The sequence below is a fragment of the Geotrypetes seraphini genome, chromosome 2, assembly GCF_902459505.1.
Source record: "Geotrypetes seraphini chromosome 2, aGeoSer1.1, whole genome shotgun sequence".
Classification (NCBI taxonomy): domain Eukaryota; kingdom Metazoa; phylum Chordata; class Amphibia; order Gymnophiona; family Dermophiidae; genus Geotrypetes; species Geotrypetes seraphini.
This window is the reverse complement of record NC_047085.1, coordinates 389,192,298-389,207,004: the sequence shown is the minus strand read 5'-3', so window position 1 is coordinate 389,207,004 and position 14,707 is coordinate 389,192,298. Positions and strand designations below refer to the sequence as shown.

Sequence of the window (14,707 nt, the reverse complement as noted above, 5' to 3'; positions counted from 1 at the left end):
GAGTACTCAGCCGCGGTGAAGAGAAGGCACAACGCTACGGGAACCAAGTCGACAAGTCTTCTCGGCTCCGCGGAAAACGTTGAACTGAGGATCCTCTCAGGAGATGCGCCCCCTAGTTTGGGCGGGAAGGCACGCGCGCATGCGCGATGCAGCAATCGAAAGCTCGAGATCTTCAAGCAAGATGCTTTCGAGGCTGTCCGCTGCGGGGCTCCGTCGGTGACGTCACCCATGTGTGGGAATATGCTGCCTGCTTGTCCTGGGATAATGGGTGTTTTACTGGTGGCTAAGCTACAGCACCCCCTTTAGGAATCAGGCTATGGTCAGATGAGACACCAACAAAGCCTTACGCTCTTGATTCCTGAAACAAGAGAGTCCCACCACTTGGACTCTGAGGGATGCAACGGTAAGCCCCTTGTCAAAGCCAACATAGAAGAAGGCTAGCACCACAGAGATTGGAGCAGGGAAAAGCTCCACCTTCTCTTTAATGCACCAGTGCTGGAAAGTTTTTCATGCCTTAGCATAAGCAGAGGCCATCATAGGGTTTTTGGTACCGAGAAAAGTAGCAATGACCACCTTTGAGTATCCCTTGCGCACTAACACAAGAGTCATGCTGTAAGAGCAAAGCAATCCGGATCTTCTTTGACCCTGGTCCCTGAGAAGGTCCGGCTGTACTCACAGTATGAAAATTGTGCCCCTCTGAAGATGCACAAGGTCCGTCAGATCTGTATACCACGGTTTGTGAGGCACAAAGTCCATCAGGTCTGTATACCACGGTTTGTGAGGCCAATCTGGAGCCTATCTTCAGGGGAACTTCTCTAGACCTAGCATCAATGTGCTTTCTTGAAAGCTAGAACAAGAACTGGAGCTTTGGCTTCATCTAGGACTTCTGTCTGGCTCCCTGGAAGGATCTCTGAGAGGAGGCTCAACCTCAGTACTGTTGAAAATGCTCGGAGCCCTGAAAATTAGACTGCCCAGAGCCTCTAGAGGCTCGCAGTTTGCTATCAAGTAGAGATTTCAGCCAGGAATCTGCCACGTCAGCTGGCAATCTACCACGTTGCTCATGAGATTGCCTAGTCCTTTTTCAAACAATATTTGTCCTTGAAAGGAAGTCTGCTTAGGGTGGCCTTGGAGGAGAAATTGCCTAACCCAGAGCATTCTGTGAGCTGAGATCGAATAAGCTGAAAAACTTTGCTCTTGACTGATGTTGTAGAGAGCATCAGTTACATAATCCACTCCAGCTAATAGGAGCTGGGACAAAGGCTCACCCTCGGTCAGCTCAAGTCCCTGGTATGACAGGCATGTGTCACAAAGGAAGCTGCTACAGCTGCCTTGACTCCCAAGGCTAGTGCTTAGAATTGTTTAAGAATCATTTTTCAGCTGCAATCCTGCAAATTCTTTAATACCACGCCCTCCCGCCCAGGGACGTGCGTTTGGTTACCTGCACTACCAAGCCATTGGAACTGTTGAGCCATTGGCTGGATACTTTAAAGAGACCCTTCAGGAGCATCCCAATGCTCTGTGACTAATACACTGATATCAGGATGCCAGTGAAATGAGGAGGATTGGGCTCTCACTCTGCTCGCTATAGAGCAGGGAGCAGAGGGAACCTGCTGGGAGTCCTTTAACTCCCGCAGAGTCCTCAATAAACTCTAACAGAACTGAGGGTCTGAACAGCTGGAGGACAATGGGATCATCCCCTTGATCGAGGGCCACCACTATATCTTGTGCACTCGCATCGGCCTGCAATTCTGCATCTCCTGACAGGGAGAGCTCGTTCAGTGACAGTAAAGGCATATAAACCTTTTATTATCCAAGTCTCCATCAGAAAGGCCCACTGGATCTTGGCCAGGCTCTGACACTGAGGCAGATGCACCCTGGGAGCCCAAGCCCTCTCATGCACTGCCTGGTGTACTGCTAGACTTCCTCTGGGGATCTTACCCATCCAGATAAGCTCTCCACATCAAGAATTAGAAGTCATATATTAAATCAATTGCAGATACCATGATCTTGGGAATATCAGACATAGGGAATCCTCCTTTAGAATGTGTAACAAGTTGTTCTCAGCGTTTGTTTCTCTATGTTTCCATTGTATACCTTTCTTTTTATTTTTTGGATAGTTGGCAGGATTGTTCCTGGGGGTGGCCCTTTTGGCTTCTGTTGTAGGGATTTGTAAGAGTTCAGACGCCCTGCTTGGACATGTTAATTGATCTGATTGTGTATCAGGTCCTGGGGTTGCTATATATTCACTGAAGGAATATAGGCTGTTCTGGATTTCCCCATGATAGTTTGGTAGGTGGGAGAATTCCCAAGGATACAGCTCCCATTAAGGGGCTGATAAACTTACGTTGTTGCTACTGTTCAGGGATTGGTGGGCTGTCATGAGGGTTCAGATAGGGAGTGTCAGGAAGGTGGAAGGGTATGTTTCAAATGTATGTACTGGACGACTAGTAATTGTAATATTATTAACTATGCATAGTTATATTGTTGTCTAGTTGGTTTTTTTTACCATTGTTGACATATGGTAAGGGGATTCATGGGGGGGGGGGTTAGTGGGTTGAATAATTGTAAAATTGGTGTACAGAAAATCAAACATTATTGGATATTTTATAAAGTTTGTATTGTTTAAATTGTGCTTCATAATAAAAACTGTTTGAACATAACATCTAGCAGTTTTATTGTTCAAGGTTCATATATTACCTGTGCACCTGTGTCTTGAAATTCCTTGCAGATATTTGGGAATACATCATATGCAATGACAGGATATCCATGTTTCAGAAGATTTTTTGCCATTGGATTTCCCATATTACCCAGTCCAATAAACCCAACAGGAGTTTTGGATGCCATTGTCCTAGAACATACTAAAGCAATAGAAAATATTCAATAGAGAGTCTTTCTCAACTAAAAAAAATTGCATTAAAAAGTTAACATAAAGGGAGAAGAAGCCTATTATAAGCAAACTCCACAGTAAGGATCAACCTAAATGTACTCTAAGGAAATATAAATTCATCCTTTAGCACTGGGTAACTTCAGCATAAGTAGATGTCACTAGAGGGATGGTTGTGGAAGGTTTGTTTGTAGAGGTAGGTGACAAAAAAATGTGGGTAAGAGGGTTTAAATCTGCACTTTTATTTCTATGAAAGTTGACCCTTAGGATTTCCTTTCTTTTACTGTAACACACGAATGTTTATTTATTGATTGGGATTAACTGCCTTTTCATGAATAGATTCATCCAATACCCCAGCTTTTATAGATAGAGTTTTGATTCCATACAACCCTCCAAGATCTTTAAGATCTATATCTCAATTCAACCTTAATATTCCTTCTCTAAAAATTATTGGCACACGCCGCACCTCCACTTTTTCTGTGACAGCCCCTACAATCTGGAATGCTCTTCCGCTTAACTTAAAAATGGAAAAAAAACATAAAAAATTTTAAAAGCAACTTAAAATGCTTTCTTTTTAAAGATGCTTTTAACTGAAATATTGTATTTTAGAGATTAATCTATATCTGTTCTTTTTTTTTTAAAACTACATTTATTTCCCCAGTCCCTTTTGTGTTTACCTTAAATGTTGCTCCCATTTACTATATCAATTGTATTTCTCCCCCCTTTCCTACTTGTGTCCATTGCTTGTCAGTCCATAATAACCTAGTACGTATTGTTGTCAGTCTCGTAGTTTATAGAAAGTATGTCTTAATTGCTACATTTTTTTCGTTTTGTTGAAATGTTATTTTATACTCTGTACAATGCTTTGTAGAATCGAAAAAGCGTTTAATCAAAAACTAAATAAACAATAAACAAACAATAAACAATTACAATACATTAAGGCAGGGGTCCTCAAACTTTTTAAACAGGAGGCCAGTTCACTGTCCCGGACTATAGTTTAAGAAAAAACTATGAACAAACTCCTATGAACTTCAGAAAAAAAAAGGACCCCCCTTAACCGCAAAAAAAGGCTCTACTAACTGCAAAATAAAATAACAAATAGACCTCCTAACTTATAAAAAAAAATAATAAATCCTAAACTTGTTCTTACCTTGGTCCTCAGGCAGCAGCAGGCTCTGCACTGGCAAGCTCGTGACTCATCCAATCATACCCGAGACTGATAGGAGGAGTCGAGAGACAGAGAGAAGGAGGGGAGTCGGAGAGTGCGGCACACATTCCACACATGCGCACTGCGGGCCCGGGACAAGTCGGCTGCTAAGCAGGACAGGCAGCGGCGGCAAAAACACCCAGCGGGCCGGATAAATGTTTTCGGCGAGCCACATGTGGCCCACAGACTGTAGTTTGAGGACCCCTACATTAAGGCTCCTTTTATTAAGGTGTGCTAGCGTTTTTAGCACGCGCTGATGATTAGCGCGCGCAAACCCCAATCTAAACAAAAAATACTAACGCAAGCTCTATGGAGGCATTAGCAACTAGTGCGCGCGCGCTAAAACCACTAGCGCACCTTAGTAAAAGGAGCCCAGAGTCACAGGGAACAGGCAGAGATCGAACTCACAACCTCAGAGTGCTGAGGCAGCAGCTCTAACCAATAGACCACTCCTCCCCTCATAGATGATGGCAGAACAAGAGACCTGCACTGTGCGGTTGGCCTGCACTGTGCGGTTGGCCTGCACTGTGCGGTTTGTAGTGGTCTGATCCCCAGTACTCTTAAGCTAGTGTAACTTTGATAGGTATACTATTCCCAAAGGAAAAGAAATTCTATTTTACAAATAAACCTTGAAGCAGAGACTAAAACTGGTTCTATATATGGGTAGATATGAATATTATCTGCAGAAGTCAGATGACTGCTCTTGTACATTTTTCACATTCTACGGTCTAAAATCTATGATTCAAAATGCAATGAAAGTAAGAATTTGTTTCACTGATTTACTACTATTTATTATTTCTGTAGCGCTACCAGATGAACACAGTGCTACACATTAAACACCCGACACGGTCCCAGCTTGAAAGAGCTTACACTGTAATTATGATAGACACAGTGGACAATCAATATAAGCTGCTCATGTAGGGAAATAAAAAAAAGTGTGAAGGAATAGAGAGGGTAGAGTAGAGTGTGGCACAGTGGGTAGAGCTACAGCCACTACAGCCTGAGGTTGTGGGTTCAAACCCCAAGCTGCTCCTTGTGACCCTTGGCAAGTCGCTTAATCCTCCACTGCCCCAGGTACATTAGATAGATTGGGAGCCCACTGGGACAGATAGAGAAAATGCTTGAAGAAAGATTGGAGAAACTGGGACTCTTTTCCCTGGAGAAGAGAAGACTTAGAGGGGATATGATAGAGACTTACAAGATCATGAAGAACATAGAGAGAGATGGCAGAGTTCTTCCATGACAAGATTCACAAGATCCATCTTGAATTCTCAACAATGTCGCCTCCCCCACCACCCCTTCCGACTGTCCACTCTGTCAACCTCCCTTCAACAACCCTTTCTTCCTTTTCTGAAGTTATGAAACAGGAAACTGCTCACCTTTTCTCCTCCTCCAAACCCACCACCTGTTCCTCTGATCCGATTCCTACCTGCCTACTCAGATCCATCACTCCCGCTGTAATCCCTCCCATCTGTCATATCCTCAACCTCTGGCTCTCTCCCCTGTTACAGTTCCTGATGTCTTCAAACATGCTGTAGTTGCACCCCTCCTTAAAAAGCCCTCGCTAGACCCTACATCCCCCTCCAACTACCGCCTTATCTCCTCCCTCCCCTTCCTATCCAAACTACTCAAACATGCTGTTCACCGCCATTGCCTTGACTTCCTTTCTTCTCATAATATTCTTGACCCACTTCAATCGGGCTTTCGCCCTCTCCACTCTACAGAAACTGCCCTTCCTAAAGTCTCTAATGACCTGCTCCTGGCCAAATCCAACTACTCTATCCTCATTCTTCTCGATCTATCTGCCGCCTTCAACACTGTTGATCACCACCTCCTCCTTGACATGTTGTCCTCGCTGGGATTCCAGGTTCTGCTCTCTCCTGGTTTTCTTCCTATCTCTCTCGTCATACCTTCAGCGTATGTTACAGTGGATCCTCCTCTGCTGCTATCCTGCTGTCTATAGGCGTACCCCAAGGCTCTGTCCTGGGCCCTCACCTCTTTTCCATAGATGCCCACTCTCTTGATACACTGAACTCCTCTCATGGTTTTCAATATCACCTCTATGCTGATGACTCCCAGATCTACCTCTCCACGCCAGATATTTCTATAGGAGTTCAGGTCCGAATTTCTGCCTACCTGTTTGACATTGCCGCTTGGATGTCTTGCCACCATCTCAAACTGAATATGGCTAAAACTGAACTCCTTATCTTTCTGCCTGAACTCACCTCCCCCCTCTCGACATTCTCTATTTCTGTGGATAACACTATCCTCCTCCCTGTCTTGTCAACTCGCAACCTTGGGGTGATCTTTGACTCCTCTCTGTCACTTCCTCCTCTATAATATTACCAAAATCCATCCTCTCTAAACACACTACCAAAACCCTTGTCCACTTTCTCGTCACCTCATGCTTAGACTACTGCAATGTACTTCTCTCCGGCCTCCTGCGTCTCTTGCCTCTTCAATCCGTTCAAAATTCTGCTGCACAACTCATATTCCATGAGAGCCGCAATTCTCACATTACCCCTCTCCTCAAGTCACTTCATTGGCTCCCCCATCCATTTCCGAATACAGTTTAAACTCTTCTTGCTGACTTAAAAGTGAATTCACTCTGAAGCCCCCCAATATCTCTCTTCACTTATCTCCCCCTATGCTCCTCCCCATGATCTCCGTTTGTCGGGCAAGCCCCGCTTATCTGTAACCTTCTCTCCCACTGCCAACTCCAGACTCTGTCCCTTCTTTCTTGCGGCACCGTATGCCTAGAAAAGGCTGCCTGAATCAATACGTCATGCTCCATCCCTAGCAGTGTTCAAATCCAAGCTAAAAGCCCACTTTTTAAAATCTGTTTTCAACTCTGAACTCCCACTCATGCTGTCAGATACCTATACCCACTGTATTATTGCCTCTACCCCAACCCTGAAATGTCCTGTCTAAATTAGATTGTAAATTCTTCTGAGCAGGGACTGTCTATTGTATGTTAAATGTACAGTGCTGCTTACGCCTTTCAGCGCTATAGAAATAATAAATAGTAGTAGTAGTATTGGAGTGATCTCTGCAGGTGGTAGATGGGAAGCTTTCCTATTAGGTACTCGGGGGGGGGGGGGGGGGTGTCACATTGAGGTTGCGCTTAAATGCTATAATCAGATGTTTGAAAATGGTTTGCTGTTGTATTGGGAGTCCATAGTTTGTTATTGAGACAGACATGAGGGAAGCCACCACTTGCCCTGGATCGGTAGGTAGCAGGGAATGTTGCTACTCTTTGGGTTTTTGCCAGGTACTAGTGACCTGGCCTGGCCACTGTGATGACGGGCTACTGGGATAGATGGACCATTGGTCTGACCCAGTAAGGCTATTTTTATGTTCTTAATATTTTTTTACTGCCACTTTGTAAACTGCTTGATATTGTCCGTCATCTCTATGCTGATGACATTCAAGGTTAAAAGCAACATTAATGAGACAATTTTAGAACTATAATCGCACCAGAACTTGATAGAACATTGGTTACATGATAACTTCTTGAAGCTAAATGTTGAAAAAACCTGTATCATGTTTCTATCTGATCTCCCTTCTCCTGATATTCCAAAATCCTTTAGGACTGGCAATTTCATTATTGCTATAGTATAATGGATAAAATGTGCAATCTTGGAATCATTCTAGATTGCAGCCTCTCCATGAAGCACTATATCTTGAGAGTGGTCTCTGATTTTCCATAAGTTAAGGATTGTGAGACATTTACACAAGGTCCTGCAGCCTTAAAACCTAAGGCCAAAGTCTGAAACTGCCTCTGGAGGATCGTATTCAGTCTGCAGTCCTATGGATCATTTAAAGCCACCTTCCCTCGCTGGGTAGGGAAGTGCGTTTGGTCACCTGAGCTACTAGAGAGTCCACCTTTGCAAAAGCAAACATTTGCTGGAATTTTTGATCCATGAGAAACAGTTTAGCCATGGTTTTAGCCACCCTTAGGGATTCCTCATGGGTCTCCCGGGCTCAGTGATTAGGACCCTCATGTCCAAGTACCATAGAAAAGACGTGGGCTGCGCCCAGACCACGTTCAGAAGAGAATACTGGGAAAACATGGTTTGTGGAGGGTCTATTTTCAGTTCTTGGAGAAACTCAGTAATTATCTCCATTAGGGCAGAGGATTAAACAGTCAGCGGATTGAGAGATCTTTGCCCTGATCTATAGCCAATAACTCCTGGTCCTCTGCATGGGAGGCTACTTCACCCAGCAGGGAAGCCTCACTTTAGGACAGTACAGGGATCAAATTCAACTCTTCATCCTCTGAGTCCCTGTCTGAAGGATCATCATAATCCAGAATAGCCTCCACTTTCAGGGAGGAAGCGTTCTGAGACTCCAACAAGGTGTGTGCGCTGGTCAGCTCATGGACTTGACTGGCGGATTTCTGCCTTGTGCATAAGCCTGTCAAAGGAGATTAATAATCTCTGGGGTAAAAGACTTGAGAGGGCAAGTCTCCTTATCCCTTAGGGTGAAGCAGGTGACCTTTTTCTTGGGTTGAGAAGTTGCTACACCCTGACAGTATGCAGAGCTACTATCTTGGGGCTATAAAAATATTTCATGATTGGACCCATCTGCTGTTCTCCAACCCTAGTGGCCTGCAGAGGGGCTAAGTCTGAAGCTTCCGCCCCTCCTTCCTGTGTCGCATGGCGCAAGGGTACTGGGTCGTGAAATATGCTGAAAAGAGAAGGGGGGGGCGCGAAAATGCAGCTGCTACTGTGAGTTCCCTGAAGGATGCTATAGATACCCATCAGCCTGCACTCAAGTGCCTGACCAAGTCAAGGAAGCAAGCAAATGCTGAGGGCCTGGAACCCTGCACTCCACAAATTCAGTAGGCTGACTGAACAGGTCCCCAATGGATGCACTCACCAGCTGCAGAGTCTGCTCCTCTTCAAGCAGGCACAGCTGGTCCTGGAGCCATGTAAAAACCACAAACAAACAAAAAGACTGCAAAAACACTACTGTGGCTTGCTGGATCACAGGCTCCCTTCCTGTCACATCATCATCTCTCCACCTTCTACATAACTTCAACCACAGGACTCCTTCAAGTATTTAGGGGTCCTCATTGATACTCAATTGTACTTTCAGGGTCAGATCTCACAAGTGGATAAGTTGGGATTTTACTAGCTCAGGCGCTTACGCTCTATCTCCAAGTTTCTAGACACAGATTCATTATCTTGCTGTATGCTTTCATGATCTTGTGCATCAACTACTGCAAAGTTTATTAAGGCATCTCTACAGCCCAGTTACACAGTCTTCAGACCCTCCATAATTCTGCAGCTCGCCTTTAATGTAGGGCCAAGAAGTTTGATCACATTACCCCACTCTTTTTAAAACTTCATTGGCTCCTTGTTAAGTAACATATCTGGTTTAAAGTTGTTTGCCTCACTTATAAATCCTTGCAACTTGGGACCCCATCCAATATGTCTTCATTAACTATTCTATACACCCCCCATCCTTTCCCTCCGTTCCTTCGACGCCCTCCACCTAGTTCTTCCCTCTCCTAAAATTGCCCATTACAACTCCACATGACCCTCTGCATTTTATTACCTTTTCTTATCCTTCTGGAATAATCTCCCACTGTTTATTAGATCGGAATTGATGTTTGCCAAATTTAAGATAATATTGAAAATTCATTTCTTTCAACTGGCATTCAGCCCCATGTGAGCACATACGAGCTATCCTTTAATAAAATTATTTTAATTTTGTTTTATTGTTGTGAACTGCCTGCCCTGGTATGCTTGGGTGACCTCTTTTCTATCTGATTATTGGAGTCCCTTTCTTTCTTCTAAATACTTTTACAGTATATTTATTGGTTGTTGTAAACCGCTATGATCCTAATACAGTTAACAGCAGTATATAAAGTCTTGCAATAAACATAGAACGTAAACAAGGGAGCATGGCAAACAGAGGGACAGGTCACGGGCATTCCCAGGATTTAGGCACCTAGTTACAGAATACTTCCTTTTCTGCACCTGAAAGATACTTAGGTGGTCTGCATAAATGTCTGTTTAGGTTCAATAAACTATAAAAGACAGTTCCATGTGGAACTGCCTTAATAGAATTTGTGCTTGGCACACAGTTTCTAACTTTGGGCACAAATTACAAAGACTAGGGGACACTCGAAGTTACAGGGAAATTATACTTTTAAAACCAAAAGGAAGAAATATTTTTTCACTCAGAGAATTGTTAAGCTCTGGAACACGTGGTAAGACCTGTTAACATAGATGATTTTAAGAAAAGTTTGAACAATTTCCTGGAGGAAAAGTCCATAGTCTGTTATTGAGACAGACATGGGTGAAGCCACTGCTTGCTCTGGATTGGTAGCATGGAATATTGCTACTATTTGGATTTTTGCCAGGTACTAGACTGGATTGGTCACAGTGAAGATGGGCTAGATCAGTGGTCTCAAACTTGTGGCCCGTGGACCACATGCGGCCCGCCAGGCTCTAGGTATGTTTATCATAATCACAAAAGTAAAATAAAAGTTTCTTGATCGTTCGTCTCTTTAGCTATAAATTACAATATTATTATTAAGACTTAGCCAAAAGGAAAGATTTATAAATTATAAAGTTTTACCTCATGCAAAATTGTCATTTCTTTAACAAGACATTAACTATTTTTTTCTGAGGCCCTCCAAGTACTGTACCTACAAATCCAAAATATGGCCCTGCAAAGGGTTTGAGTTTGAGATCACTGGGCTAGATGGACCACTGGTCTGACCTAGTAAGGCTATGCTTATGGTTTTAATTACACTTCACTGCTTAAAATCAATGCTCTTAGCTCCCAACTTTTTTCCCCTGCCATAAATCCACCACTATTTGTACCCCACTTGTTATGCTCCCAAATTTATGATTTTACTCAGCCATAAAAAAGCCAGTTTATGAACAAAACTCTCTTGAAAAAGCTGAGCTCTTTATTTATTTATGGCTTTGCTTTTGCTGCAGATAATCCTACTTTTGTCTCAAGCAAATTTTTACTTTGTTTAGAACCACCCATCGGAATCAGAACCGCAATTTTTCCAGTTTTCTGCAATGGTTGAGTAGCCCCTGTCCAAAGGCAAGGGCTGCTCAGGAAAGGTTGGTATTTACATTTTACTGCTAGTGCAAGTACATTGTAATACTTATAGTCCTTCTTTCATTTAAAGCTAGCATTAAAGACAACCAAATGCAATAGGAAAGTGAAATCTGGAAAATCTAGAGCCCTCAAAGTTTTCCTGCAGAAACTAGATCAAGGAATAAGTTTGTGCGAATAGAAAGAAATCAACTTCAGAATAAGAAAGTAACTCACTTCCAAGCCATAACGTCGTGGGTACACTTGTCCCCACCCCCACAAACCACTCAGAAAATAACTAATCTTCTACAGAATTAGTGCAGGCACTGTCTGGGATACTCAAAATCAACACCAGCACGTCCCACCCCTAACACACCAAGAAGGGTCCCACCGAACCAGGGTTCCTTACCTAATGTAACCTCTGCACGCAGAGCGCTACGGCATCGCACAAGCAATGTAGCCATGCTGCCGATGCTGACCTCCTCTTAGCTCGCCGCCCAGTCTCCGACACTTCCGCCCCAGAGGGGAGGGAGTCGAACACTAACTGTCAATAGCCATAGCCAATCCCGAGAACGAGATGCCGGCCGGTGTCCAGTAGACGATAGATCTCGCCGGGTCCAGAAACAGGGGGCGGGTCGAAGGAGCTGCCCCCCTGCTCCTGGAAGGGGATAGGCTGCCGCCGCTGGAGACCCGCCCCTCGCTTCCCAGAGCCCTCGGTGCTCATGCTGACGTTTCTGTATACGTCTGCATCTGCTTCTGCTTGATAAACTAACGGAGTGAGGTTTGTATTGTATGCTGCTTCTGCTGTTGTTCTTGCTGTGACTGATGGAGTAATCTAGAAGTTTCAAATAAGTTTGATAGTAGCAAGTGGGAAAGATTGACTGGTATTAGTCTGACCATCTGATTGTTTATGTTCCTTCAAATTGTAATCCGCATTGGTTATTGGGCAATAGCTGGCTATAAATTTTGAAAATAAATAAATGAGCAGGTAGGTAAATTCTTTGTTAATTCTAGTGCATGCCTGTGGATGTAGTAGGATCACCAAAATGCTCTGTCTTACCAGAAAACATTCTGGGATTTCTGTACCTTTAAATCTGACACTTATTATTAGCTGGGCATTCTTGTCTGTCAGTAGTTATATAGGGGACGTCCACGTCTCCAGATGGAAGAGAGGTGTAAAAGGGGCATGGAGAAGGAACAGCTTTACATATCCACTGTTGTATATAATGTGATTAGCCTAACTGTTTGCTTTAGATTGCAGGTAATCCACAAACTAATGAGGCTTGATCCAGCAGTAAACTGAAATAAGGAGAGTGCAGATCCAAAATGTTGGCGAAAGAGAGGCCTTCCATACAAAGCCTATATACTGTATATAAGAGGTTTGGTGGTGAAAAGGAAAGATGAGCCTCTAGTTACCCGTATTTGGGAAAAAAGAAGATGGAGAACAGCTCAGAACTGTGAGAGGGACGTATCTCTCAGGTGCACTCCAAATTCACATAAAACTTTGTTTCCCAAGGCATCCTTTACTGCCCAGCCAAAGGGAATTCTTACACTTTGAGCATGTACTTTTACCTAAAGAGGGTCAACAGTTTACCAGATGCATGACCATGCACTTTTTAGTATTAAATATTAAATCTTAGCTGCCCTTCTACTCTTTCCCTTGGATCTTTTCCAGATAAGCCCCGCCAAAAAGTTAACCCCTGCCACAGTTTTAGCTAACACCATGCTAAGTGAATACTTGGGGAAAGTGATATACAAGGGGGGGCTCCGCCCCCCTTGGACCCCCCCGAGTCATTATTCAAATCATGTGAATAATTTCCTCGGAGGGCTTCAAGTTTAATAATTTATAAGGTGGCGTGGCTTAAGTTTTCGCCCGTGCACTTTTTGCATTAGTGGTGGCGGGGCTTAAGTTTTCGTCCGTGCACTTTTTGCAGTAGTGGCGGGGCTTATCTGGAAAAGACCCTTTCTCTTTTGCCTTCCTGTATATGATTTTGACATTCCCTTTCGCTCTTCTGCAATACTTAACAAAAGTACTGAAAAAAAATGAGTTCCATTTACCACTACACTTTGTTGCCTTATACTCGACCAATTTCTGGCCCAGTCAGTTATTTAAAACCCTTATCAAGGGCACACAGTCTGTTTATTTGTTCTCTAAGGTTATAATAAACTTTAAAATGTTGCAAGAAGAAGTGCATGCTATAGTAATAACTACATAAAGAATATCACTCTCTCGTTCTGTTTATCTAACTCAGTTTTTCTGAACCCAGTCCTGGAGTAACACCTACCAATTCTGGTTTTCAGGGAAGCCACAATATACTGTATATGCTTACAAATACTCCTTATTTATATATATATATATATATATATATACACACACATATTTCATATTTATCCTTTATTAATTTTTCAAATTTACATCACCAACAAAAAAAATTGGAGATTTAACAGAAATTGCAGAAATATCTTGAACATCAATTTACAATCCAAAAAGCATTTATACTACTTACATCCACAACCAACTAGGTAATTTCCAAGATTTAGGGGGCGGAACCCCCAAAGGAAAATAATCTCAAAAAGCTTAAAGAACTCAACTTTGAAAGAACACGCCGAGACCTCCCTCCCAGCCAGTCAAACAGCAAACGTATAGGATTCACATAATATTAATTCCATCTCTAGCAAATAAGAATTCCTTGTTGCTTAGGATCAAAGAATTGATACTGTTTACCCTCTAGAACTATATAAAAATTACAAGGAAATCTCAAGACAAAGTTAGTAGATATAGCCTGAACCCGAACCTGAAGGGCCAGGAAGGCTTTACACTTTTTCTGTGTATTTTGTGCTAAATCAGGAAACACGCTTATTTTAGATCCTAGAAACTGTGAGTCCAAGTTCCTAAAAGAAAGCTTGAACACATTTATGTGGTCGAGTTGAAACGCAGAAGTCACCAACAATGTAGTTCTAAGAGTGACAACTTCAAGAGAGGACTCTAAAAAGGCCGTAAATCCCAGGGGCTCTTCTTTTTCAGCTGTAGCCTCCAGGTTAGCCGAAGTACTCCGGGTCTGAATGAATTGTATATGGGTAATAGGCGGAAGTGCTTCCGACGGCATCTTCAAAATCTCCATAAGATATTTCTTAAACATTTCCACATCTGAAATCAGTGAAGATTTAGAAAAGTTCAAAAATCGTAAGTAAGACACCTTGATTGATTCTCAAGGTATTCTAATCACCTTGCAATATAATTTTTATCTTTAATCATCAAGGTTTCAGAAGACTCAAATACCTGGACTCTAGTCCTTAAAGAATCCACTTCTTGGCCATACTGATTAGCAACCTGTGCTTGAATCAAGACTGCATGAGAAATGTTGTTCAAATCCAAAGTGTTTTTAACTTCTTTTACAACTACACTTTTTCTCTCGGGAAGTCTTGGGAGGCACTCTGTGGCAAGTGGGGACCAGAGCTCTGTATCTTGCTGCAAGACTTAGATATTAGTTATCTTATTAATTGTATTCCCACTGTTGGTGAGTATCGAGTTGCAGGAATGTCAATTTCGG

The 14,707-nt window shown here is 42.9% G+C and overlaps 1 protein-coding gene across 1 annotated transcript in view; it reads right to left on the bottom strand.

The window, feature by feature from the left end:
• The window catches only part of HIBADH (3-hydroxyisobutyrate dehydrogenase), a 217,175-nt gene extending 205,429 nt beyond the window's left edge, over positions 1 to 11,746 (bottom strand). Inside the window, exons 1-2 of the mRNA XM_033930772.1 lie at positions 11,566 to 11,746; positions 2,698 to 2,858 (exon numbers count right to left, since the gene is read on the bottom strand). Coding sequence (XP_033786663.1) covers positions 2,698 to 2,858; positions 11,566 to 11,620 — 216 coding nt within the window. The 5' untranslated portion in view covers positions 11,621 to 11,746. The remainder of the gene's footprint in view (positions 1 to 2,697; positions 2,859 to 11,565) is intronic.
• Between the last annotated feature and the right edge of the window lie 2,961 nt (positions 11,747 to 14,707).